Source organism: Hylobates moloch, unplaced genomic scaffold (genome assembly GCF_009828535.3).
Source record: "Hylobates moloch isolate HMO894 unplaced genomic scaffold, HMol_V3 SCAFFOLD_10, whole genome shotgun sequence".
In the NCBI taxonomy this organism is placed as follows: Eukaryota; Metazoa; Chordata; class Mammalia; order Primates; family Hylobatidae; genus Hylobates; species Hylobates moloch.
The window spans coordinates 17,031,393-17,058,350 of record NW_026652285.1 but is presented as its reverse complement, the minus strand read 5'-3'; the positions used below and the strand labels follow the sequence as shown (position 1 = coordinate 17,058,350).

General features: G+C 54.1%; 2 protein-coding genes across 5 annotated transcripts in view; one reads left to right on the top strand and one right to left on the bottom strand.

Moving 5' to 3' along the window:
• The window catches only part of PIPOX (pipecolic acid and sarcosine oxidase), a 105,723-nt gene that overhangs the window by 25,805 nt on the left and 52,960 nt on the right, over nt 1-26,958 (top strand). The window contains exon 1 of one of the 2 annotated variants that reach the window (XM_032163160.2): nt 15,928-16,082. The exons of the other annotated variant lie outside the window; for it this stretch is intronic. Within the exon in view, the coding sequence (XP_032019051.1) occupies nt 16,012-16,082 (71 nt within the window). The 5' untranslated portion in view covers nt 15,928-16,011. Of the gene's footprint in view, nt 1-15,927; nt 16,083-26,958 lie in introns of those variants that run through there. 2 annotated transcript variants of the gene reach the window in all.
• Nucleotides 1-26,958, bottom strand: part of SEZ6 (seizure related 6 homolog) — a 51,256-nt gene that overhangs the window by 23,143 nt on the left and 1,155 nt on the right. For 2 of the 3 annotated variants that reach the window (XM_032163154.2, XM_032163155.2), the window contains exons 2-3: nt 3,147-3,815; nt 1,451-1,584 (exon numbers count right to left, since the gene is read on the bottom strand). In XM_032163154.2, the coding sequence (XP_032019045.1) occupies nt 1,451-1,584; nt 3,147-3,815 (803 nt within the window). Of the gene's footprint in view, nt 1-1,450; nt 1,585-3,146; nt 3,816-26,958 lie in introns of those variants that run through there. The other variant, XM_058445979.1, reaches the window with a different exon arrangement.

The following is a 26,958-nucleotide window of genomic DNA, read 5'->3' as shown; positions in this document are numbered from 1 at the left end:
TCTCTTGCCCACCCCTGGTCAGTCTCCAAGATTCAAGTCAGATGTCACCACATCCCTTCCTTCCTCCATTCCTTTGTCCGATCATTCAGTCAGCGCATGGAGTACCCATTCTGGGCTCTGCACTACAAGGCACCCCTTAAGGAGCTCACAGTCTAGCTGGGGAGGTGGACAGCTGTAAACAGTTAGATGGAAGGCAGACTGCTAAGAGCTAAGATGGGGGATGCCCCAGGCTTTGGGGATCTGAGGGAATTCCCAGAGAGGGTGATGCCAGGGCCGAGTCCTAAGGGAAGGCATCATGGGATGACTCTTCCAAGCAGAGGGATCAGCATGTGCAGTTGGGACTTGGGAAAGAAGGTTTGGCCCATTCAGTTAGCTGCAAGCTGTTTAGTGCAAAGTGGGGGTAAAGAACAAGGGACGAAGTGTCTAGGGGTGGACCCAGAGAGACAGACCTTGATTCAGGAGCCCTTAGAGAGGTGTAGGGGGCAGGATTGATTTGAGAAAAATGACTGCAATGGAGGTGGAGATGGGTAGAGTAGGGAGCAATTGTGGGCGCGGTGACCAGTGAGGCAGCTACTGCATCATCAGGGGAGGGATGGTGGGGTCTAAACCACGTGTGGTTGTGGGGACGGAGGGAGAGAAGCAGAGATATTTAGAGGGGAGTGTCATGGTGACAGAATTTGGGGATGAATTGATGGGACTGGAGGAAGAGGGACAGGGAAGGGCTAAGGTGACCCCATGTTGCACATCAAGGGACACCATCCACATTGCACTGTGGTGGTTCTGCTCCAGGTTTCTGACCTGGACAGGAGTGGCTTTGGGGGAACAAAAGGAAGATTTGGGTTTGTGGAGGTTGAGGAGACTGTGGGACACCTGTGAGGACCTGTAGCCTTGGGCCTTGGGATTAAGAGAAAGTCTTAATCCTAACGGAGGGATGAGATAACCCAGGGAGGCTAAGGACAGGAGGCTGGGCTGTAGATTTGACTTTCCTGTCAGCTGATCACCTCTCTGATGTTGTGGTCAGGTCTGTCTTCCCCCACCTCTGCATCCCAGAACCCAGCACAGAACCTGACCCAGAGGAACTGCTCAGAGAGGATTTGCTGAATGAATGAATGAATGAATGAATGAAGCTCCATGACACTCTCAGGCCCAACGAGGCAACCCTGTGTTCTCTGCTTAGCCCATAGATTCAGATGTAGGGTTTATACTCACCCAATCCCCTGCCCATCCAAGGCTAGAGCCACCTCCCACAGCCCCTCTTGGCCTGGGCCATTGTCAGGCACACGGGATAGAATCCAACCATGTTTTAGGCCCATCTCCCAGCCCTGGCCTTAGGCGACGCCCCACAATTGATGCCCCTAATCATCCCCACATCCTCTCATAGCATGTGCCTCTCTGAAGAAAGAGAATACACCCGCCCCAGCTTTGCCCTTGCCAGATCCAGATCACTCACCTTGATTTCCACGCCATAGCCAGGGTAGACAGAGATGTAGAAGAAGCAGTCCAGGCCAACGTCAGTGGGGGAGCTGAGGTCTGTAGGGGAGTCCAGAGAGCCCTCTGGGCCTGAGAAATTCCAGCTACAAGGGCCTGGGAGGCAGGAGGAGACACAAAGCTAGTGCCAGCTCTGGTGAAGTGGTCCAACTAAGGCTGAACTCTGTGTGTGTGTGTGTGTGTGTGTGTGTGTGTGGTGAAGACCATCTCTTGTGATGTCTAGTCTCCTGTTGAAGGAAGGGGACCACCTTTTATTAGGCACCTACCATGTGCAATCTTTTTTTTTTTTTGTATTTTTAGTAGAGATGGGGTTTCACCATGTTAGCCAAGATGGTCTCGATCTCCTGACCTCGTGATCCGCCCGCATCGGCCTCCCAAAGTGCTGGGATTACAGGCGTGAGCCACTGCGCTCGGCCCCCTAACATGTGCAATCTTATCTCAGTTTTCACAGTAGCTCAGTGAGGTTTGTTTTCTTTTTTCTTTTCTTTTTTTTTTTTTGAGACAGAGTTTCACTCTTGTTGCCCAGGCTGGAGTGCAATGGCGTGATCTCAGCTCACTGCAACCTCTGCCTCCTGGGTTCAAGCTATTCTGCTCAGCTTCCCGAGTAGCTAGGATTACAGGTGTACACCACCATGCCTGGCTAATTTTTTTTTTTTTTTTTTTTTTTTTTTTTGAGACAGAGTCTCGCTCTGTCGCCCAGGCTGGCGTGCGGTGACGTGATCTCGGCTCACTGCAAGCTCTGCCTCCCGGGTTCACGCCATTCTTCTGCCTCAGCCTCCTGAGTAGCTGGGACTACAGGTGCCCCCCACTATGCCTGGCTAATTTTTTGTATTTTTTAGTAGAGGTGGGGTTTCACCGTGTTAGCCAGGATAGTCTCGATCTCCTGACCTCATGATCGACCCGCCTCAGCCTCCCAAAGTGCTGGGATTACAGGCATGAGCCACCGCGCCCAGCCAATTTCTTGTATTTTTAGTAGAGATGGGGTTTCACCATGTTGGCCAGACTAGTCTTGAACTCCTGACCTCAGATGATCCACCTGCCTCGGCCTCCCAAAGTGCTGGGATTACAGGCATGAGCCACCGTGCCCAGCCAGAGGTTTGTTTTCTTGTTGCCATTTTACAGATGAGGCTCAGAGATGAGATGTTAAGTAGAATTCCTAGGGTCATGTTATAGTTGGAAGAATCAAAATTTTTTCTTTTTTGAGACAGAGTCTCGCTCTGTTGCCCAGGCTGGAGTACAATGGCACAATCTCGGCTCACTGCAAACTCTGCCTCCCAGGTTTGAGTGATTTTCCTGCCTCAGCCTCCCGAGTAGCTGGGATTACAGGTGCCCGCCACCGTGCCCGGCTCATTTTTGTATTTTTAGTAGAGATGGCGTTTCGCCATGTTGGCCAGGAGGGTCTTGAACTCCTGACCTCAGATGATCCACTGGCCTCAGCCTCCCAAAGTGCTGGGATTACAGGCATGAGCCACTGTACCTGGCTGAAGAATCAGGATTTGAGCTCAGCTCTATCTGGGTCCAATCCACACGCCTCCTGCAGGCTGGCCCTTGGTGTCAAAGGGCAGGGCAGGCTGGCACAGTGTCAGAGACAGGCTTTTAGGGGCCCCGCAGCCTCCCTCATCCCCATTTCCACATCTGCAAGCCAGCAGGTAGCTGACCTGGTGTCTGGACTGTGGTGATGGTGGTGGTGATGATGGTGGTGGTAGTGGTGGTCTCCTCATCATCTCCTGAAGCTGTGGAGGAGGTGATGGTCCCCTGGATCCCGATCCCTGCGCCCTGGGACACAACCTCTGGAACCCATGGCCTTCCCATGTCTCCAGGACCCTCTTGGGTTGGTGTCCAGGCTCTGCTGGGGGGTGTAGTGCTGGCTCTCTCCCCTGGGCCTAGGGTGGGCACTGCCATGCTGGGCCCTGGAGGTAGGGGAGCTGTGATTCGAAGCATAGGGGACTCTGACTCCGGACTCCAGGGTCCCTCCTTGGACTGGGGCTGAGTGGGTACTGCAGCCATGGCTGGAGTGGGGCTGGTAAAGACAGGGCGGCTGTCCTGGTTGGCCAGGCGGGGAAGGGGACTCGGGGTGAAGGGTGTAGGTGGGTCAGGCTGGAAGGGCAGTGCTGGCCTCAGCTCCTCATCTCCCTTCTCCAGCCCCTCTTGTAGGAATTCCTCAAGCAGCGGGTGGTGGTTGAGCAGCTTCAAGGTGGGGGCTGTTGTGACAAAGTGGACGCCTCGTTCTGGCTGCTCAGGTGTGGGGGCTGCTGTCAGCTCGCCATCTGTCTCCTCGATGCCTGGGGCTTGTCCTTTCCCCACGGTTGGGGCCTCTAAAGAGAGTCCTGAAATAATAAGGGATGGTCAGAGGTTCTCCCCCTGCTCCAGAGAGCAGCATCACGCCCAACTCGAGTAGTGGGGGGGCCCGCTCTCTTTTGACAGAGAGCCCTGAGGAGTGTGCTCACTGCTGAGAATCACGGAACTACAGAATTTGTGAGCTGGAAGTGAGGTGCTATTACATACTTCAAGGGTGGCACATGAGATACTCTTTCTCCTCCAGCACCAGAGGCAGACATTTCTAGCCCATCCGTGCACTATTTCCTACTGTTCTCAGGTTCAGCCTCAGAATCCTCCTCAACACAGCACTCCACGAGGTCACACCTGACACCTCAGACTGACATGACAAATATTTGCTATCCTTAATGAAGAGCAGAGGCCTTATTTTACTAGTGAGGAAATAGGCCAGAGAAAGGAAGTGACTTGTTCAAAGTCACACGACCAGTTGAATTGAGATGAAAACCTTAAGCGAGCATAAGTGTGTCTCCCACCACAGTGTCTTTCCTGCCTGGGATGATAGGACATTCAAGTTTATTTCCTGTTCTCAGTGAACCTGCTAGTCATTAGCCTCAGGAAATGCGTCACATATTTGGGATTTTATTTTAGATTTCCCCATGGTTGCATGACTTCTTTTTTTGTTTGTTGGTTTTGAGACAGGGTCTTGCTGTGTGGCCCGGGCTGCAATGCAGTGGTGCGATCATGGCTCCACTGCAGCCTCAACCTCCCAGGTTCAAGCGATCCTCCCACCTCAGCCACACTCCCCACACCCCCACTTCCAGTAGCTGGGACTACAGGTGCATGCCACCATGCCTGGCTAATTTTTAGAATTTTTGTAGAGATGGGGGTCTCACTATGTTGTCTGGGCTGGTCACAAACTCCTGGGCTCAAGCAATCCTCCCACCTCAGCCTCCTAGGGATTACAGCATGAGCCATCGCACCCGGCCATGGGTGCATGACTTCTTTGTTAGGGGCCCGGTAGTTTCTCTCAGTTCTCAGAAAATCATTTCTTTTGTACTCTTTTCTGTTTTTATGGTCCTTCTAGAGCAGTAATATGAGTAGAGTGGGAAGAGCCAAGTTCTGGAGCTAGGCAGACATAACTTCAAATCCCAGATCCAATACTCTAGGGCTGCGTGCCCTCAGGCAAATAACCCAAACTCTCTGAAGCTCAGTTCTCTCATCTGTAAAATTGGGTTTCCTTTTTAGGATTGACTGAGATAATATTACATCCTGTCTCTATTTGATTTGTCCCCCTGAGTTCCCTTAATCTTTCTGGTGACACTAATCAGGTTCCATCTAGGGCAGGGTCAAAAACAGGTGTAGAATGGAAATCTAGCATGCTACCCACCAACCCCCTAATCCATGGCAGGCATTGCTAATCAATTTTGGTTATTTCTTGCTAAGGCCACATGGGCCTTAGCAACTTCCCTCTCACAATGTTATCCAGGCAGCCACTACCATCAATGAGATTGGCTCTGGGGGATGAAACTGATTTGCTATCTCTGGTCCGAGGTACAGATTGCTCTGCTATTGATTATGTTGACTTATTCAACCATATAGCTGGAGAGATGATGCATATTCTGCTTGTGGCCCATTCGGCTCCCCAGATCCTTAACTGCCAAGAAAAGGTCAATGAATGCTGGCTCCAGATTCAGCTCATACAGAATTTTGCCAGCTCTGAGAAGCCTGGGAGGATATTTCTGATCCTTACAGCTCTCAAAATGGCTGCACGAGGACTTGAAGGGAAACACAGCCGGGGTGAGATCACAGAGTTTGCAAGGAGAAGGTCGCTTCCTCCGCACGTCTGGTGGTGGGGCTGTCATTCCAGAGGCTCACACCCACTCCACGGATTGGCAGGCGTGAGGAAGCAGCAGATGGCCTACGTTCTGTTCAGGAGACCATAGCAGCTCTGATGTGTCAGACAAATGGGAGGAGGGAGGAAATTGGGTGGGGGAGGTGGGTACAGGTTGGAGGGCTCTCCATTCTTCTGGGTCAGAGAAGCTTGGGCACCCCACAGCCCTGAGAAACCAGGACCAACCGCTATCTCCTGAGATGCCCACTAAAGCAGCCCATCTGTGTCTTGGCATTGTGTGCCAGCCACTGACAACACCGTCCAATCTAGATGTCCAGCCAGGCCAATACCCCCCAGAGCAGATGGTCCACCAGTGCCTGTCTTTCATCTGAATCAGTTACGGAAGGTCCAGGCAGTGCCCGTGACATGCCAGAACAGGGCTCCTCTTTTTGCCCACTCCCCAGATGTCACACAGGCTTTGCCAGGTACGCTGAGACTGATTCTAGCATGGCACAAGGAAGGGGGGCTTTTCTAATCACATAGATTGGAGCCCCCTGGATCCGGGCATTGTTTATGTGGCCCCTTTCCAGAGTACCCAACAAGAGATGTGGCCCTTGGCTCTCAGAGTAGGTACCTGTGTGACTCTTCCTGGGAGAGGGAGTGCACAGAGATCCTCTAATTCAGGAAGTGACCAGGGCAGGCACAGCTCTTCCCGCTGGCTGCCAGGTGGGTGCTGAGCAATGGAGCAGCACTAATGGGCACCTCCCGTCACTGTCGCTTGCACTGATTGTGCTCTCTGGGATCGAGATAGCATATCAAACGAGCAAATTGATTCCAAAATCAGCTGCCACTTGGTCCCAGCGGGTGCCACCCACTGTCAGAGAGGGTAAGATAACCTCTGGGAGACAAGCCATTTCTGGGGAGAGGGCATCTCCAGACCCCCCGGTTGACTCTGTTGGAGGCCTGAGGCCCTGAGACCTGCCCCCTAGTTTCCCAGGATTGTGGCCAGTGGATAGGGGCTTCTCTCTGCCTGGGCTGACTGAATTCAGGGGTGCAGGGACTGACAAAGGGAGAGTATGATACAGGGGACAGCAGAAGGTGTCAGGGGCTCCGATGCCCAGTCTCATCAGGCACTACTCTGTCGGGCCCTTCCCAGACCTTGTATCATTTAATGGATGCTGCCCCTCTGGGAGATGGGAATTGTATTTCCATTTTACAAAGACCTGAAGCCTAGAGAGCTGAAGCAAGGACTCACCTGAAGTCTCGCAGTGATGCAGCTGGGATTTAAACCTACGATGATTTGGCTTCAAAGCCCTAGCTCTTTCCACGTACCCACCTGCCTCGTGGGAGGGGCAGACCGGAGCTACACAGCAGAGAACACTCCAGCCAGTTGAAGAAACTAAGTCCAGGGAGAGGCACGGACTCGTCGAAGATACCACGCCATTTAAAAGTCTGGGGCCACAGCTTCTGGCATTGGGACTTGGGTTGGGCCCTGGTTGAGCAGGCCCTCAGGAAGCCTTCTGGCTGGGACCCAGGGAAGCCCCCACCCTGTGCCTGAAGCACATCTGAGCCTCAAACCCAAACCGGAGACCCAACAACACTGCTGTGCGGGGCCAGGGCACAGAGCCACACAGACCTGGGTTCAAGTGTCAGTTCTGCCACTTAAAAGTCATGTGAACCTGGCAACTTGCCTCTCAGAGCCTTCACCTCCTCAGCTATAAAATGGGCACTTTGGAAGGGTTTTGTGGGAATCTGCATGCTCTGAATAGCAGAGTTCTGAAGGCTGAGGGAGAAGGCCACAGTCAGAGGTTAGGCAGCCCCTGTCAGGGGAACACTGAGGCAGGCTTCTAGAGTAGGAAGGGGCTGGCCCCTGGCAGGTAGGGCTCTCTCTTCTCCGGGGGACTACCCATGTTCCATGTTGGGTGGCAGCATGTGTGACCCTGAGGATGTCAAAGACCTCATCCATAAAACAAGGACAATACTGCACCATGCAAAGGGCGGCCACCTTCAAGGCCCTGCATGTCCGTGGGGGACACAGCGGTGGGCCGCAGCAAGATCGTCCCCCACTTGCCAGGCCCACCTGTTGTCAGAACACAGGATGCACTATGCAGTTGCTCAGTCCTCCCCTCCTGCAGGGCCGGGGGCTGCATTCTCCAAGTGGGCTGGGTCCAGGAAACACCCCTCCCCTCCCCGCGGGCCATCCCTGGTGGAGATGGCCCAGGAACTTCCCCGCGCCTGCCGCCCCCAGCCCTGGCATGGCCCCGCCGCCGCCTGGGTCCTCCCCCCGCATTAGCTCTTAAGCTATGCAAATAGACATCGGAGGGAGCCCTGTTTAAAGTATTTAGACGAAATGAAAAAAGGCTTTCATCGGCACTAATGAGCCATTCAGGATGCCTCCCCGGTGGATTCTCTCCCGCTCCCGCCTCCCTGCCCGCACCGCCCCGCTACGGCCCCTCTTGGGATTGGAGGCCCCTTCCTCCCAACCCCAGCCTGGGACTCCCTGGGAGGACTGCTTACCCCACCCCACTTCCCAGGGCCCAGCTGGGTGAGGGTGGAGCGGAGGCCCCCTGCGCCCCAGCCCCACCAGATCTGGATCGGGATGGGGGGTGGGGCCCAGCCTGTGTTTAGGGGAAGCCTTAAGGACTGGGGCCTTTTCTAGTGTCCAGCTAGGTAGGTGTTATGGCCTCTGTCTTATAGATGGGGAAACCGAGGCTCAGTGAGGCCCAGGCCTTTTTTCATTTCGTCTAAATACTTTAAACAGGGCTCCCTCCGATGTCTATTTGCATAGCTTAAGAGCTAATGCGGGGGGAGGGCCCAGGCGGCGGCGGGGCCATGCCAGGGCTGGGGGCGGCAGGCGCGGGGAAGTTCCTGGGCCGTCTCCACCAGGGATGGCCCGCGGGGAGGGGAGGGGTGTTTCCTGGACCCAGCCCACTTGGAGAATGCAGCCCCCGGCCCTGCAGGAGGGGAGGTTCACAGTGGTGGTGTGCGGTGGAGCCGGAGTCATTACGCAGTGCCCCAGCCTGGGGGAACCGCTGAACCAGGCAGTGATGCCACCTCAGGGCCAGCTGGCCTGCCCCTTCAGCGCTGCTGTTTCTGCAGATCTTTCTGTACCAGTCAGCCAGAAAGCCTTGGGTTCCAATCCCAAATCGATGTGACACTAGCTGTGTGACCTGGGCGGGGGCTGCCCACTCAAGCCTCTGTCTGCTCATCTGTGGAGTGAAAACATGCTGGGTTTGGGGAGGGCTCATCTATGGACAGACGTATACTGTCACCCACCGAAGCCTCTGGAAGGGCAGGCGGCACTGCCTGTCACTCTGGCAGCCCCTGAAGAGGTGCCAGGCATTCCCCAAGCCTCTGGCCCTCCGAGGTGGGCAGGCACGGGAGCCAAAGTTCTGGGACAAGTTCAGGCCTGATCCCCGCCTCATGGCAGCACCAACTGTCAGCTTTGGGGGAGGGCATGACAGTGTGTGGGTACAAGGGGGAGCCTGAGGGACAGGGCGGGCAGGGGGCCCACTCCTCTCGTTCCAGAGGTTAAGCTGGCCCAGCACGGGGACAATGAGAATTTAATGGGATCCATTTATTATCCCATAAAAGTTAATGAGTTTATTCTGGAAGTTCCCTGGCCCCTTTCAAGTTTTAATAGGGGATTAGTGAGGGCCTGGTCCCTGCAGACCCCTATTATCCGAGAACCTGAGGGAGCTGAGAGTGCTTGGGCCCCCCAGAGCCAGAGTCCCTCCTTACAGTGACAATTCCATGGGCCCAGCCCTGCCCTCTGTACTGTGAGGCCCCAGCTAGAGGCTGGCAGGGCTATATAGGGCCGCTGGGATCTGAGGCCTAGTTCTAGAGGCTTCCAATTCCATGCACTACTGAAATAATTACCCCCACAGCGTCCAGCACCTGAGGCAGGTTTGCTGCTATCCATCTGCTTGTATTGACAGGGAAAGCAATATAACCCCCACGAGACAGATGAGGAAACCAAGGCCCTAAGCAGGGATGTGGCTCCTCCAAGGTCACCCAGAAGCTATGGCTGAGCCAGAATGGACACATTCTGTCTCCTGTGGTCTGTAGCGAGGAAACTGGGGCTGGTAAGAGCTGCCGTTCACTTACTCTGTGCCCACTGTGTGCTGACCATGCCCTCAGTGCCCTCATATGTAATTTCTCATTCTCCCCTTGCTCCAGGGAGCTTTGGGACATTATCCCAAGAGATGAAGACACTGAGGCCCAGAGTGGTTATTAACTTGTCCAAGGTCACGCAGCTAATGATGGCAGAGCCTCAGACTGGAACCCAAAGCTGGACAGCCCCATAGCTCAGCTGTCTACTGCTCTTGCTGGCTTTCGGCTGTAGCACCTGGGGCCTCCTATCTCCCCACCAAGCTGGACACCACTATCCTAGGGCACTCGTGCCAGGAGCCCTGCAGCTTGGATGATGGGGAAGCGTGTTCTGGTTGTGTCCTGGAGGGGCAATTGTTGGGCTGGACACAGAGATACACTCAAAAGGACCTTCTCATTGTCAGAACAGGCGCCTTCCCCGTTTTGGCCCCATTTGCTCACGCGATTCTGTCTCCTTGCCATTGGCTTCTCTACTCCTTTGTCTCTGCAAACCCTCCCCATCCTTCATGGGTCAGTTCTTATCCTCCTCTGGAGAGCCATCCTTGCCTGGCCCTTCTCTTGACCTCCCGGAGGCACTTCCTAGTGGGCTCCTAACACATGAATGGCTTGTGTCCCTGGGCAAGGATCCAGCAGTGGGTATCTCTCTTCCCATTTCTCTACCTGGTGCTAGGCATAGTGAAGGGTGGGCTCAGGGCACACTGTTTCCAAGCCCCGATTCTGCCTCTCTGCACAATCAGAAGGCAACCTCCTCCCCAAAGTGCCTAGCCCTTGGCCAGCAAGGTGGGCAGGAGCGGGTCCTGCAGGGAGAAGATGGGCAGCCAGCCCTTGGCAGTGCCCCATCACAGCCCCAACTGGCAGTTGATGGGGAGTGTCTGCTGGCACAAGCTGGTGGATCCCCATTGCCCCAGACTACCCTCTCTGCCCCTGCCACTGATCATCCCCATCACAGCTTCTCACCACCCTCTCTTTCTTGGTCAACCCCTGCAGTCCAGTCAAATTTGGATTGCAGATATGAACGGGGGCACTTCCTCTTGGCCAGGCTCCAAGTGGGGCAGTGGCTGGTTCCCAGAACCTAAGCCTTGTAGCCTTTGTGAGCATCTCATCCCTCCCACACTTACCCAAGAAGAAACCAAGTCCAGAGGGTTTTCCCAAGTCACACAGCAAACTTGGGGCAGGGTTGGGACTCAGGTTGGGGCTGGGACATCTAGCCCAACTACTGGGAAGAGTGAACCCTCCAATCTGGAGCTGTCTATTATTTGTGGGCATACCTCCAGGGACAGAGACCCCACTGCCTCCTTAACCATCCTGGTTGGGGACAGGGGTAACTGTGGGCTTTGGCATCTCCAGAGCTGGGGTCTCATTGTCACATGGAGGGAGCATGGGTGGAGGTAGTGGGCACCAGCTAGGAGTCAGGCCATGCTCTCCTCGTCCCACCCCTGACAAGCCAGGTCCCTCAGCACAAATCACTTCCACAACCTGAGTTTCCATATTTTCGTCAGTAAAATGGGTCCCTGCCAGTTCTCACATTCTAGGATCTAGTGAACCATGAAGGGCTCTATGAATAAAAATATTGAATGCTGCTGTTTACTGAGTATACATTTACCACATGCCCAGCAACACTCTAAGTGCTTTATCAGAATTAATCCCTATAATAACTTTATGAGATGGGAACTTTTATTATCCCATTTTGTAGATGAGGACACTGAGACCCAGGGAAATGCATTAGCAGTTTGGATGCTAATGCAGTCTGATTCAAACCTGGGTTGTCTAGCCTAGAGCAGCCCTGTCCAATAGAACTTTGTGATGATGGAAATATTTTTATTTATTTATCTTATTTTTAGAGATGAGGGTCTTGCTATGTTGCCCAGACTGGGCTTGAAACCACCTTTGCCAAAATTATAATGGTGAGAAAATTATGACAGTGAAATAGATGTGATCTAACCAACTCCATTTTACCTTTAACCTCCAGACTGCCCTTGGTCATTCCTGGGTATGGGCCAAGCAAACTTTGGGAGAAATTTAGTTTATAGTTTAAATGATAATAGCCCTTCCCAAAACTAAACCACCTTTTAAAAACTAATGAAAGAGGCCAGGTGCGGTGGCTCACACCTGTAATCCCAGCACTTTGGGAAGCCGAGGTGGGTGGATCACCTGAGGTCAGGAGTTTGAGACCAACCTGGTGAAACAACATGGTGAAACCCCATTTCTACTAAAAATACAAAAGTTAGCTGGGCATGGTGGTGCACACCTGTAATCCCAGCTACTCAGGAAGCTGAGGCAGGAAAATCACTTGAACGTGGGAGGTGGAAGTTGCAGTGAGCTGAGATAGCGCCATTGCACTCCATCCTGGGCGACAAGAGTTAAACTCCGTCCCCACCCACAAAAAAAAAAAAAAAAAAAAAAAAATGAAAGACCACCAGGTTTGGAGGATGAGAGGGGCCTGAATTCTGCTGAGATGTAGGCATAGTTAGCAGCCGTTATTCTGGAAGTCACAAGATTTGCAACTTTCCCAATTACTCCTGTAAATAACATCACTATGGTAGAACCTATGATTGCCTTTTTGAGATGTCTTTTCAAACTTTTGCATTTCTTTTTTTCTTTACTCTGTCACCCAGGCTGGAGTGCAGTGGCATGGTCTTGGCTTGCTGCAGCCTTGACCTCCCAGGCTTAAGTGATTCTCCCACCTCAGCCTCCTAAGTAGCTGGGATTACAAGCATGTGACCCCACACCCAGACAGTTTTTTGTACTTTTAGTAGAGATGGGGTTTCACCCTGTTGCCCAGGCTGGTCTAGAACTCCTGAACTCAAGCAGTCTGCCCACCTCAGCCTCCCAAAGTGCTGGGATTACAGGTGTGAGCCACTGTGCCTGGCAAGACTTTCGCATTTCTGTTGGCAAGATGCCTCCACCTGGCTCAAGACTCATGACTCCCGGGTCCTGTGGCCCCCACCCAGAAGTGGACTCAGTGTAGGAGGACCATTTTCCAGACTCCTATGATTTCATCCCCAACCAATCAGCAGCACCCATTCCCCATCCCCCAGCTATAAAAAAACCCTAGCCTCCTTCAGGCTTGAAAGACGACTTCCAAATAATAATAATAATAATAATAAAAGTAAAAAAACAAAAAAACACCAAAACCCTAGCCTCTGAATATTCGGGGAGGCTGATTTGAGTAGTAATAAAACTCTGGTCTCCCATTTATTTATTTATTAAAAAAAATTTTTTTTTTGAGACAGTCTCACTCTGTCACTCAGGTTGGAGTGCAGTGGCATGATCTCGTCTCACTGCAACCTCTGCCTCCTGGATTCAAGGAATTTTCCTGCCTCAGCCTCCCAAGTAGCTGGGACTACAGGCGTGTGCCACTATGGCCAGCTAATTTTTGTATTTTAGTAGGGATGAGGTTTCGCTGTGTTGGCCAGGCTGATCTCAAACTCCTGACCTCAGGTGATCTACCTGTCTTGGCCTCCCAAAATGCTAGGATTACAGGCATGAGCCACTGCTCCCAGCCTCCATTTATTTATTTATTGAGACGGAATCTCGCTCTGTCACTGAGGCTGGAGTGCAATGGCACGATCTTGGCTCACTGCAACCTCTGCCTCCTGGGTTCAAGCGATTCTCCTGCCTCAGCCTCCTGAGTAGCTGGGATTGCAGGCGCCCGCCACTACACCTGGCTAATTTTTGGTATTTTTAGTAGAGACAGGGTTTCACCATGTTGGCCAGGCTGGTCTCGAACTCCCGACCTCAGGTGATCGGCCTGCCTCAGCCTCCCAAAGTGCTGGGATTACAGGTATGAGTCACAACGCCCGGCCAGTTTACATTTAAATAGCCACATGTGGTCAGTGGCTACCATAATGGAAAGTGCATATCCCTACCTGACTTCTCAGCCTTACAGTATTCACCACCTCTCAGTGAGGAAGAGCCCAGGGTGGGACTCCTGGAAAAGAGTTAAGATGGGGTGCCTGCTCCCCTCCTTTTGGGTCTGGGAAAACTGGGATTGGCAGGGAGAGATGACAAGGAGCCCTGGACTTCTTCGAGTTTTTCAGAAAGGCCTCGGGGAACTGGGTGTAGCAGCCACTCATTCCTCAGGGAGGATTCTTGTCATCCACCTATGAGATTTGCTTCCCAACCTTGGCCGCGTGCTGGTGCTTTGAGGGTTGGATGTATGATAGGCAATTCTGGAAGCTCAGACAGAGCCAGTTTAGGAGGATTTTATGGGTGGAGGACAGCCAGGAACGCTTAGCCTCGTACTTTGCCCTCACATGTGTGTTCCAGGGGAACGTTTGCTGCGCTCTGTTGGCTTGCCCCTGCCTCACTGCCCAGCCAGCAGCACGGAGGGCAGAGTATCTGGCCTGGCTACTACCCCAGAGCAGCTGCCTGGCCTCGGGCACAGGAGAGGCACTCACATTTACTGAGCACCTGCTATGGGCCAGCCATGCACTTCACAAAGAGCTGTCTTCCACCTAGAGTGGCAGCCCTTTGTGCTTGGAATCAATAGTTTATGCTTGGCCTATGAAGAAACTAAGGCTGAGAGGCAAAGTGAATCCTCCTAGTTCACACAGAGGAAAGTGACAAAGAGTTTGAACTGAGTCTGCCTGTTCCATAGTCTGGGATGAAAATGTCTACTGCCTTGGCTGCTGCTTTGTGTGAGCATGTGTGCACGTGCGTGTGTGTGTGGGCGTATGTGTGTGCATGAGACCGGGTGTGTCTGTGTGTGTTCAAGTGCATGTGCATGTGCAGGTCCAAATACATGCCTGCGCCACAAGTCACTACCATGTGTCCCTGCCCAAGGATGCCACACCCTGGGACCTGGCTTCAAGCAGTCCCCAAGCCCAGAAAGGACTTACCCCACAAAAGAAGGGATATATTTCTCTCCAAGGTGGCTGGGTTGTGCCCCTCCTTTTCACTCTGCCCTCTCCTTGGGCCCTGACCTGACCCGCCCCAGGGCTATCTGTCCTGGACAGCGTCTCAGGCTCTGGGTGTGTGGGGGAGGGAGAGACTAGTCGGGGCTGTGGCTGGGCCAGTCCTCTCTCCTCCAGTGTCCCCTCCCTCCCATGAGGCTGTGACCAGGGGCCCAGGGGAGAGGGAGCTCCCAGCTAACTGCCACGTTCTCTGATTTCCAGTTTACAGTCTAATATGGTCTCGCCACTGCAGAGCTGGGGGCTGAAGAGGTGATGAATGAGGCCTCTGCTCCTGCATCACCTGCTGCGCTCTACACCTTCCCCTGCAGCCCTGTGTTCCCCTCTCCTGTTTGCCTGCTGGCCCTGGGGACCCCAGCCCTGCCTGCCCACAGTTCCTCAGACTGGGCAGGTGGCACTGGAGCTGGGGGCCTGGAGTGGGGGTTAGGTGAGAGGGAGGGACTGACCTTGAGGTAGGGGCAGGAGTTGACCCCAGCCCCTGGGGTAGGATGGAAGGAATGGTCTTCTTGGCATCACCCCCTCACCAGTCTGATAAATAATCAATCTGCTGTACCTCACCCTGCTTATGCCAACTCCCAGGAGTATGGCCAGGGCAGAGTCCTAGGTAGGGCTGGAGCTGGGGACTGGGCTTCGTTCTCTCCTTGGAGGGGTTTCTGTCCATCAGCTCCTTCTGTCCATCTGCTAGCCCCAGGCCCCTTCTCCTACCTGCTATATTAGGAGGCAGAGAATGAGGAGCTACCCACTGGCCCCAAGGTGGGGGTGTGGAGCAAGTGGGCAGAAGTACGTGGCCCTGAGCTGGGTGCTCGGCTCACTTCTCCCTGTGCCAGCCACTTCTACCACCACCATATCAGCAGCAGAGACCATATTTCTCTGAATGGAAAATCTTGGAGGTGTCAGCTGGGACAAGGAAGGATGTGGAGGCAGGAACTGCATTCTCCCTGGAGCCAGTACCAGGGTCAGCTCTGCCCAGCGCAGTGGTGAAGTTGGGGGACAGGGGTTGATCTAGGAAGGAATAGCATCCCCTCCATCCTTTGCCCTACTGCCTCACTCCACATACCCACCAAAGACAGTCCTTCCTAGCCATGGAGCCCAGCAAGACAAGGCCATGAGGTGCCAGGGCCGGAGAGTAGGTTCCTTCCTGGGCCGCAGGCCAGCATCTCTGGACTACTGCCCCCTCCCAGCCTCTACTCTGAGGTTCAAAGGGCAACACCACTGAGGCTGTTCCAGCACACGTGTCCACTTCTGAGCTGAATCACCAGCCCGGCAGCCCCAAGTCTCTGTGGGCTTTGGGTCAGATGAAGGGGCTTGTTTTGTGCATCAGGACCAAAGTTACCTCCCTGACTTTGTGACCTTTGCCCCGTGGTTACTTTTGTCTGCTGCATCTGGGAGGAGATGAAGTTGGAGAGCTTGGCTGTAGATGGAGGGGCCCTAAGCCCAGACCCCTGGGCTACCCTGATGCTGAGGTGAGCCCTGGCCACTTCCTACCCTGGAGGTCCCTAGCGTGTCTGTTCTTAGCTGTGGAAGCTGAGGAGCCTGGTGAGGCCTTATTAGAAGGCCTCGAGCATGGAGGGAGCTCTGCCACTGACAGGCTATGTGACCTTGGGTTTGCCCGGCCTCTCTGGGCCTGGCCGGTTTTTCATACAGTACTTGGTTACTGACTTTTTTTTTTTCCTTTTTTGAGACGGAATCTCACTCTGTCGCCCAGGCTGGAGTACAGTGGCGTAATCTTGGCTCACTGCAACCTCTGCCGCCCGGGTTCAAGCGATTGTCTTGCCTCAGCCTCCCGAGTAGCTGGGAGTACAGGTGCCTGCCATAGTGCCTGGCTAATTATTGTATTTTTATTAGAGACAGGGTTTCACCGTGTTAGCCAGGATGGTCTCGATCTCTTGACCTCATGATCTGTCCGCCTCAGCCTCCCAAAGTCCTGGGACTACAGGCGCCCGTCACTGCCCCTGGCTAATTTTTTGTATTTTTCAGTAGAGATGGGGCTTCGCCGTGTTAGCCAGGATGGTCTCATCTCCTGACCTTGTGATCTGCCTGCCTCGGCCTCCCAAAGTGCTGGGATTACAGGCGTGAGCCACCGTGTCTGGCCCGGTTACTGACTTTTTAGAGAGTCTTTTGGGTGGGTAGGACATAGTCACTGACCCTTTATTATTGGTGCTCAACTCTGGGGGCTGATGGAGCCTCTGGGTGCGCAGGGGTAGAGGAGGAGGGGGCTTGGCATGGTGGGCGACTGTGTTCTGTTGATTTGCTACTTTTCTTTTCTTTTTTTTTTTTTTGAGACAGAGTCTCACTCTGTTGCCCAGGCTGGAGTGCAGTGGCGTGATCTTGACTCATGCAAGCTCCACCTCCAGGGTTCACGCCATTCTCCTGCCTCACCCTCCCGAGTAGCTGGGACTACAGGCACCCACCACCATGCCCGGCTAACTTTTTGTATTTTGTAGTAGAGACAGGGTTTCACTGTGTTAGCCAGGATGGTCTCGATCTCCTGACCTCATGATCCACCTGCCTTGGCCTCCCAAAGTGCTTGGATTACAGGTGTGAGCCACCGCGCCCGGCCGACTTGTCACTTTTCTTTTGTGTGTGCTGGAGCCTGTCTCCTCCTCTCCCTCTGCTGAGCATCTGCAGGGCTAGGCTGTGTGTATGTGTTTGTGTGTCTGTGTGTGCACATGTGTATGTATGTAGGTGTGTGAGCATATTTGTGTGTGTGTCTCTGTGTGTGTGCATGTATGTTGGGGGGTGGTGCATTAGGTGAGGAATAGGAGTTGGGGATGGAGGTGTGAGAAGAGGGCCTGGAGAGAGTGCTAAGGTTTCTGGGCAGCTGCTGTGTGCTAGACTCCATGCTCCCCCATCATCTACACCATCTGATTAATCCTCTCCATCCCACAGGTGGAGAAACAGGGTCTGAGAGCTGACATGACCTGTGGGAGGTGGTCTAGCTGGGCCTGGGAGGCAGACCCTGGGGCATCCTTGTCCTGCTGAGCTCAAGAGACAGACAGAAGGACAGATGCAGGAACAAAAGACTTTGAAAGCAAAGATGGCCTGTGACCAGAGGACTCCCTCCTTGGTCTCTCAGTTCAGACCCCTTGAACTGCCCTACCATACCTTCTCCCAGCTGGTACCAGTTTCCAGAGCAGCTGCAGCTGGTGGTGGTGGGATCCAGGGTGAAGGCTCAAGGGTGTGGAAGGCAATGAGCTCTAATGGTGGCCTTTTGGCAGAGTTGAGCTGTAGTAGGGGCCTGAAGCCCCGCTGGAGAGTGCAAGGACAGTACTGGAGGTCCCTGGGTGGGCCACCTCCTCCAGGCGTGCCTCCCTCCTCTCCACATCCTGACACTTTGAGCTCCTTTCTGCCTCTCCCAGCCTCTGTGTGGGAGACACAGAAGCTCCAGCCTTATTTCCTTTTTGTTTTTGGAGATAGAGTCTCTGTTGCCCAGGCTGGAGTGCACTGGCAAGATCTCGGCTCACTGCAAGCTCCGCCTCCCGGGTTCACGCCATTCTCCTGCCTCAGTCTCCCGAGTGGCTGGGACTACAGCAGGTGCCTGTAATCCCAGCCACCAGACCCAGCTAATTAGCTCCAGCCTTATTTCCAAATGGCCTAGGGAGGAGTCACTAGAGGCCTGGGCTCTGCCCTTAGGGACTTAGCGAGGTTGTGGGGGCAGAGGGAGGTCATCGTGGGACCTCTCCCATCCCCAGGCAGGTGGAATGAGCTTCACCTGCCCCAGGGTGTGGGCCCTGCACCTGTGGGCTATCCCAGGCACCTTTTGCTCTCCAAGGCCTTGTGGGCCTGAGAGGAAGGGGCCCCGCCTGCCCAGCACTCCAGCCCATGAGGCTGGCCTGGCCCTTCACTTCCCCAGCAAACCTGAGTAGGGGAGGGGAGGGGTACAGAGCTGCTAAAAATAGCTGCAGCAGCTCCAACTATGAGTCTCCTTGAGGGGTCAGTGGAGCCCAAGATTGGGGAGGAAGAGACTGGAGTGGGCTGCAAGGAGGGAGAGAGACCAGCCTGAGCTGGGGCCTGGTGTACCTTACACCCAGGCCACAGTCCTAGGATGCAGGGACAGAGGGGCACAGACATGCTGGGACATGTGAACACAGATACTCAAGGACAGGTGAACAAGCCAGGCAGAAATGCACGTAGACATGGCTACCAGCGCATGTGGGGCTTCCTCTCCCCAGAACCTCAGGAACACCAGATGGGCCCAGCTGCACAGCCCCCAGCCTCTCAGGCCTGTCCCTTGCCCCCACCTTGTTTTGACCTCCAAGGACCCTGCAGGGCTGGGTGTGTGGACACCTTGAGTTGACAGGGCTAAGCCCTCCTCCCTTGTCTCTTTCAGTCTCCTGTGTGTGTGGCTCAGGGTAGGGAAGGACCAAGGGTCACCAGAGGCAGCATCGGGGATAGAGTTACAGCACAGACCAGAGTTAGGGCACCAACAAGTGGCGTCGGCTCAGGAGCATCACTCGACCTGAGCAACAGGCTCTTTCTAGCCTGGCTGGCAGGCAGAGGGAGGCATGGGAGAGGAGTGATTGGACCCAGTAGGGCAGGACTGGGGCTCTGCCAGGAGATGGGTGGGAATTGAGGGAAGGGGGCCAAGGGGATCTAGAGAAGTAAATGCATGGATGACCACTCTCGGGCATGAGTTGTTTGATCCCACCTTCACACCTTTGCCCGGAGATGCCCCCTTTGCCAGGGGCTCTTTGGTCCACAAAAGTTGACTCCACGTCTTACCTTTCCTCTAACCAGCCAGAAAATAGGGCTTCATGACAGGAGGGGGCCTGCAGCTGCTGGACCAGACGTTTCAAATCACCAGCATATCTCTTTGCTAGATGTAAATGATGCCGAAGACAATGTCCAGCAGAGCAGCAAGCCAGGGTGAAGGCCTTAGAAGCACCCTGCACTTGGTCCCTCTGCATTGCTAGTCGCACCTTCTTGGACAGACCCAAACCAGCTGGCGCTCACCCCCACCGCTGCCTCAGCGGTCCAGCTCCGGACTCCTGGGTTGTATGATTCAGCCCCTCCAGAGATGCCTGACAAATCAGCCTCTCCTGGTGATGGACAGCTCTGGCTGTTGGAGGGGCCTCCTCTCAAGGGGTCTTGTGGTTTCTTCCCAGTCACCACCCACCCCCCCTACCCCGATTTGCTTTGATCTTCATGCTGCTCTACAAAAGAGGTGGGGCAGGGACAGACATCATGAATTCTCAAGGAAACTGAGGCATAGGGGTGTGACACAACTTGCCCAAGGTCACACAGCCAGCAAAACCCAGCACTGGGTGTAAACCCTGCAGTCCTGACTCCCTGACCAGCCTTCTTCCTCTTATGTTCTTCCTTTAGGACTCCCCCCTCCTCCCTGAGCACAACTTGGCTCCCCACACTGCCTGATGCCTCCCTGCCCCCAACCCCAGGCTCTGGGACTCCTTAGGCACCTGCTGGCTGGTGGGACCCAGGCCAGACACTCAGCAGGTGGCTGCCTGGGGGACAAAGGAGTTGGCACTCAGCTGCTGAGCTGGGAGGGAGGGAGGGAGGGAAGGAGAGAGGGAGGGAGGGAAGGAGAAGCTATGAGGAGGGAGGAGGGATGGGGCTGGAAGTTGGCGGGAGAAGGGTCCGCTTTGGTGTCTTTAACAAGGATCCATGAGCAAAAAGGGGTAAACCAGTGTGCACATGAACGTGGGGGGCGCTCAGTGGTTTAGGCACTTGTCACAGTAAACCCAAGTTCTGTCCTCCCAGACTCACGACCAGTTAGAGGGAGGGGCTTGAGGGTAGAGAGAACAGCCTGTTGGGAGGGGGGACGGAGAGACTGAGAGAGATGCCAAGGTTAATGCCACAGTGTCAAGGTTCTGGCTGGGCCCTAGGGACCCAGGGGTAGGGGGGGAGGTCATGGGAAGGAGGGCATGGTGAGGAAAGATTCTGCAGCACATGCGATTTGGTGCTGCAGAATCCAAGCAGCGGGTCTCCCCCTTCTTTCCCCACCACAAATTCATGATGTCTGTCCTTTTTCCAGCTCTTTAATGGAACAGCATCAGGATCAAAGGAAATCAGGGGGGTGGTGACTGGGAAGAAACCAGAAGTGCCCCTCACCCCTCCAGTAGCCAGAGCTGTCCAGTGGCAGGAGAGGCCCTGTACCTGCTCTTCAGGGGCACACTTGACCCGCCAGAGATAGGAAGGGTTGTCATGAAGGGCACCCATCATGGATTGGCCCAGGGACCCCAGAGGCTTGCTGGGTCCTCACAGACCCAGAGGAAAACTCTTTTGTTACAAATGAGAAACTGAGGCCTTGAGCAGTCCCTGGCCAGGAGTCTCCTGTCCTTCTGGAGGCCAGAGTAGTTGGATCATATAGGTGCCGTTTGTCATTTCATCTGTATCTCTTTCTATTAAAATCTAACTGGAGAGATAGTCACAACTGAGCTTATTAAAAAGGCAGCTCTCCTCTAAACTGAGTTCCTTAAGGGGAGGGACTATGTTGTATTCCTGCTGATCAAAGCACCTGGTAGCTGTTGAATAGAGGGTTGCTGAATGGAGAATGGATGGATGGATGGATGGAGGATGGACAGGCTAAGTTCTGTTGGTGTTTGGGAAACAGAGAGAGCCATCTGGGCTGAGTGATCAGGAAAAGAGGGGACGGGAGAATTGAAATAAGCAGAAGGACCCAGGATGGCATTCCAGGTATGAAAAAATGGCTGAGCAAAACTGTAGGGGATGAGTGAAACAGGGCATGCACAGGGTCTAGGATTCACCCTAGCATCCTCACGGCATCTCCCCACTGCCCCCCTTCATTCAGTCCCTGCTCATCTCCTGGCAGAGCCCCTTGTTCCAGATGGGCCCAGCCAGGACTTCCCACCCCACCCCCTCCTTTCCTGCCAGACTGCCTGCCAGCAAGGCTGCAGGCTCTGCAGCCTGAGACCCGGAGACCCGGATTGTTGTTGGAGAATTGGCAGGTTTGTGGATTGTTGTTGGAGAAGCCGCAGGTTTGTTTGCTCTGGAGCCCGCGGAGAAATCCCAACAATCAATGGCCAACAACACTCTGCCTGCGGCTGCAGCATTGATCCTCCCCCGACGGGTCTGGCGGTGGTTTCCACAGCAGGTAGGCAGGTGGAAGGAAGCTGGCGCAGGGTTGGGCCTTCCCATCTGGGGGCTGGGCCTCAGTGGAGGCTGAAGGGGAGAGGTAGGGAAGCCCAGGATGCCAGGACAGCAGTGACTGGTCCTCTCATTCACAAAGCCCTCAAAGGATTGAAGAGTAACAGCCACCCCACATCACTCTGCTCTGGCCCAAGACTTCAGGGACCATAGTTCACCTGACTCCCAGCCCCTCGCTCTTTCCTGACCTCCAAATACTGGAAAGGATGTTTATTCCTTTGCCACTAATGACTGAGAAGCACCTGTCATCACCAGAAATGTGCTAGAAGAAAGTGAGGGGCTGCTTATGTCTTGAGTCTGTCGGACAACATGGGTTTCAACTTGATTAATAAAAGGCAGATGATAACTTCTATCTCACAGAGATGATAAGAGAACTAAATGAGCTAATGTATACAGAGCACTTTGTACAGTGCCTGGCACGTAGTTGGTACCATATAAATGTTTGCTATTATTGTTGTTGCTATTATTTGGATAGTGATACTCTCCTGGGCGCCCATCTGCCTGTAGTGAAGCTCTCCCCTATGCCGGGAAAGTGGACACAGTGCTAGCTGAAGCCAGGTTTTGTGAAATGGGCAGATACTTTGGAGTAGCCTTACTACTTACTGGCTGTGCAGCCTCAGGGTAAGTGACTTAATCTCTTCAAAACTCAGTTTTTCCATGTGTAAAATGAGAACAACTAATATCTTACAGCAAGTACTAAATAGAAAGTCATGTGAAAGGCTTGACCAGTGAAGGCTGGGCCCCTAGGGATTCTGGGCCAGGCCTCATGCCTCAATATATGTCTATGGAATGAATGAATGAATGATGGATGGATGGGTAGATATACCCCAGGGCCTGCTCTTTTAGGAGCTGTGGACCTGAATTACTGTGGTTCTGGATGATTTGTAGGCCTCCACCTCTCCACTAAAGGGCATGTAGGCTCAGAGCTGCTCTCAAAGATTCATGTTGGTCCCTGCAAGCTATGTGACAGTGTCTGAAGCTGGGAGATGGATGACAGGGCTATGGAGCCAGATGACATGGATTCATCCTTCCCTTACCTCTTAGTGCCAGCCAAGTCCCTTCGAGGCATCCTTCTCAGCCATTAGGGGTAGTGGGTGGGTGCTTAGGGTGGCTGTTATGGGGGGGGGTCAGGAATCCTGGGCTTTACCTCTGCCAGTATCCACCTGTGCAACTCTCATTAATTTATTCAACATGTATTTAATGTCTGCCATGTGCTAGGCTTTGTGCCACTGGGGACACAAGCAGTGGTGGCATTAAGGGGCGACTGGGGAGAGGCTTTAGCCCATTCAGAATGGCCATCAGCACCCTACCCCCGAGCCACCTCAGGCTGATGGCGTGACAGCTTAATTTGTAGAAGGAAAAAACGAAGTAAAGGCTGTAATTTACAGTTGGGATAATTGGCCAACTGTTAGGAAAGGAAAAAAATTCTAACATACAATCTATGTAAAAATAGCATGCTTGCTACGCAAACTCAGCTTCAAGATTCGGTCCCAGCTGCCATAGGCCCGCCTCCCCTTTCTAACCAAGCAGCTGACCCTAAACTTCTCCCAAACAGGAATTCTAGAGCTTCCCCAAGACATAGTGGTTGAACAAAACAGACTTGAGATCACCTTTGCTGAGTTTAGTTTTGCTGCTGGAGCATCAAGCAACCAAGGACTTGTGACCCAGCAAGATGGGGACCTGGATGGGGGAAGCCAAGGGATGATGAGAGAGTCCTCTCACCCAGAAGAGTCCTCTGACCCAGGCTGGAGGACAGGCCTGGCTCCTCTGAGGAACTATAGAGTAGATGCCCCTTAAATATGTACTGAAGAATTACAGGAAGTGTTAGCTAAGCTAATACTTGAAGCATGAGGTAGAGTGAGCCGGATTGGTCTGGGAGGGGAAAGGAATTTCAGGCAGGAAGGCTGATAAGAGCCCAGAAGCTGTTGAGAACTTGGTTCATTTGACTTGGCTAATTTGGAAAACTGAAGCTAAAACTCCTTTGGCCTGGCTGGGTGGGTCAGCTTCCTGGAATTGCCACTTCCTGTTGGAATTGGTCTTGGAGACCTCCTAGTGCCTGCTTCCCACCACCCAGCTGCAGACCAGTGCTGGCAGCATAGTCTCTGCCGGAAACCTCTTCTCTTCCGTATAGAACCTGGCTCCTCCTCCCTGAGAATAGGCCAGTAAGCTGGGGACCCAGAAATCTGCATGACTTGACAAGAACTTTGAGGCTCTCCTGCGCTATAAGGCATGGCAACTTCCATTGAAGGCTCCAGAGAGTGGAGGCCCAGAGAAGACAGGGGTATACGGGAGATCACATGGGAACCTGGGCTCTTAACCACCTGGGCTGAGAAGTCCCTTTACTAATGTAACCCCTGCCTAATAGGCCCTTTTCTGCACTCTCTTTCTTCTTTTTTTTTTTTTGGTGGGGGTAAGGGTGGGGTTGGTGGAGTGCTGAGCCCTGACAGCTCTGCCCAGGTGGGGGCACAGCATTCCTGAGCTGATCCCAGCCCGGAAGATGGGGCTTAATAGGGCTAGGATAGGTGGGGACAAAGAGCACAGGAAGCTGGAGGGCCTGGAACTGGATGGATGGAGGGCCTGGAACTGGATGGATGGAAGCAGGCTTTCTGATATGCTCCCCATATTTAGGCAGGCATGGTAGTACTGGTGGGGAATGGAAGCTCGGTTTCTAATTAAGCCCAGCCCTTGTGTCTCCTTGATCTCCATTAGTGCCCCACAGTGTCCCCAAGGCATTTTAAGCTGCCACCCTGCTGAGGAGGCCGGGATGGCCGCCAGGGCCTGCCAAGCTTAGACCTATGAGGAGCAAAAAGCCAATTCAGGCTTCTCCTGTCCATGGCAGTCTCTGGGTCCTCCAGCCTCCTCAGAAGCCCGGGGCCGGTGGGTAGGGGTGTGCTCCTACCTGCCATGTCAACCTCTGGGGTTCTGAACAGAATCTGGACTGTCTCCCATGGGGCCTTGTCCCCAGTACCACTTCCTGATCCCGAAGTGCCAGGCTGGGGACAAGGAACAGGACCTAGTATCGGTTTCAGCAGCAGCCCCCAGACTCAGGGATGTGCTGTTAGAATCCAGCACCTACCAAGGAGTCTGCAGGAAGCAGCAATTACCATTTTAGGTTAAGGCAGCCCTGGTTTGTTAACCCTTGCAGCACTAGGGTTCCTGGAAGCTGAGTCGTCCTTCCTGTCTTTTCTCCTCCAGACCTTCCCTTCCAGACATCATCCCTCAGTTCTTGGCAGAGTGAGTAACCCAGACTTGCCATCCCCAGGCCCCCTCTATCACCACATTCTCAAGTGGAGCTCAGAGAGGTGGAGCAGCAGGTCCAAGGTCACACAGCCACGGAGGCAGCCTCCATTCCTGAGACCCAACCTTACCCCAGTCTCAGCGGCTTCCACCTTCATAATCTCCCTACATTCACACATGCAGAGTTTAATTAACTTTATTGATATTCAGAAATTAGAAGAATGACTAAAGGTAATTGCTCATTAAAAATCATTAAACTGACACAGCAGGCTCGGCACACGCAGCCCCTTCCACACCGCCTTCTTCCTCCACTGTGGCTGGATGGCCCAGGCACCCCACACGACTTGGGAAGATACCCCGTGGCCCAAGGCACCCCGATGCCTGACGCCAATCAAGACTAGGAGGCTGCAGAAAGGAATAGGGGACTGAGCCTGTGAGCTTGGGCCAGGCCCAGCACGATCTTTCCCTACCTCTGCAGCCTCGGCATACCAGGCCTTCCAAGGCATCTGGGCCATGCCTGGCTACATCCTGCAGTCTGCATCCTGCCTATGAGCAAAGCTCTGAGGGCCTCATCAGAGAGGTGGCAGGACTGAAAGGCTGAGGGATGCACCCCTCCGGCCGAAAAGGCTCATAGCCCGAGGTGTTTGCTCCTTTAGGCTTGCCTTCACAAAGCTAAAGTGCCCAAGAACCCGGGATGGCCAAATGCGCTGCTCCCCACTGAGATGACTCACTATCCCAATGGCTGGGACCTCCAGCCCAGCTGAGGAGAGAGGAGCCTTTGGCCACCCAGCTCTGACATCCCAGCCCTCTCACCCTCAGGCTTGGCACTTCAGGGCTGCTTCTTCGTCTCCCTTGGGGAGTGAAAATAAAGGTCTTTCCTAACAGCCAGACTCCTACCCTACATATCCCATGGGCAGGTGCCCCCATGGGCACTGGAGATCCTGATAGTTGGGAAGGGACACTGCCCAGGGACACACAGACTTGAGGCCACAGAGTGAGCAGATTCCTCCTAACACTCACACCCACAACCCCATCAGGGCTGGTCGGACTCCTGGCCACACCAGCCTTCCTCCTGGGTTCCCACAGTCTCACTCTAGCCCTGCAGGGAGCTCTCTGGCTGAGGCTGCACCCACACACTAGTGGCCTCACACAGTCCTCACACCCATTCACTGCTGACCCCTCACCCAAGATTCGGACCACCTGAAGTGCAGACACACTGGGACTGGCTCCTCTAGGCATGCAGGGCCCTGATTACTCTCACATTCAGCCCCACAAACCCACACACAAGGCCTTGACTAACTGCCAGGGGACAGACACAGGCCCTGTGCCCCAAGGGAGCTGTCCAGCACCAGGACCCATCAGGACCCAAGATAGGTTTGGAATTCCTAGGGACATCCCCAGGCAGCTAGGCAGGGATTCATGCTTCTCCTCCCCGGTCTTCATCCCTGGGGTGGGGCTTGCAGGACTCTTCCCCTCTCCCCAAAACGTGAACACACGGTTTCAAGTTCTGGGCGCTGCCGGAGGATCCAGCATGGGCAGCCCGGTGGCGGGGTGAGGACACTGGGCTGTGTGCAAGTGGAGCTAGAGGCTCAGAAAAAGGCTTCTGCGTCTCTGGGGCCACAGTTTTTCTTCCTGGACGAAGAAAACTGCCGTCCAGGGGCCCAGCCTGTCCCTGGCCGCGCTGCCTTGACCTCGGCAGCGGCCTGGAAAGATCGAGCAGGGAGGTTGGAAACTCCCACCCTCACACTTCTCCACATCAGGCGCTTCAAACCATATGGCAAGGGATGGCAGGTCTCAACTCCAAGTGCGCTTCTGCCGACCCTACCAGCCTACTGCAGCGGGAGAAGGACGTGGGTGCCAGTAGCTTCCATGAGAGCTTGTTTGAGCCAGGACGGCAGGTCCAGACAAGACTCTTCCCCGAGGCACGGAATCCCTATCCTCTCCCCAACACTCCCTTGCCGCTCACACCATGGCCAA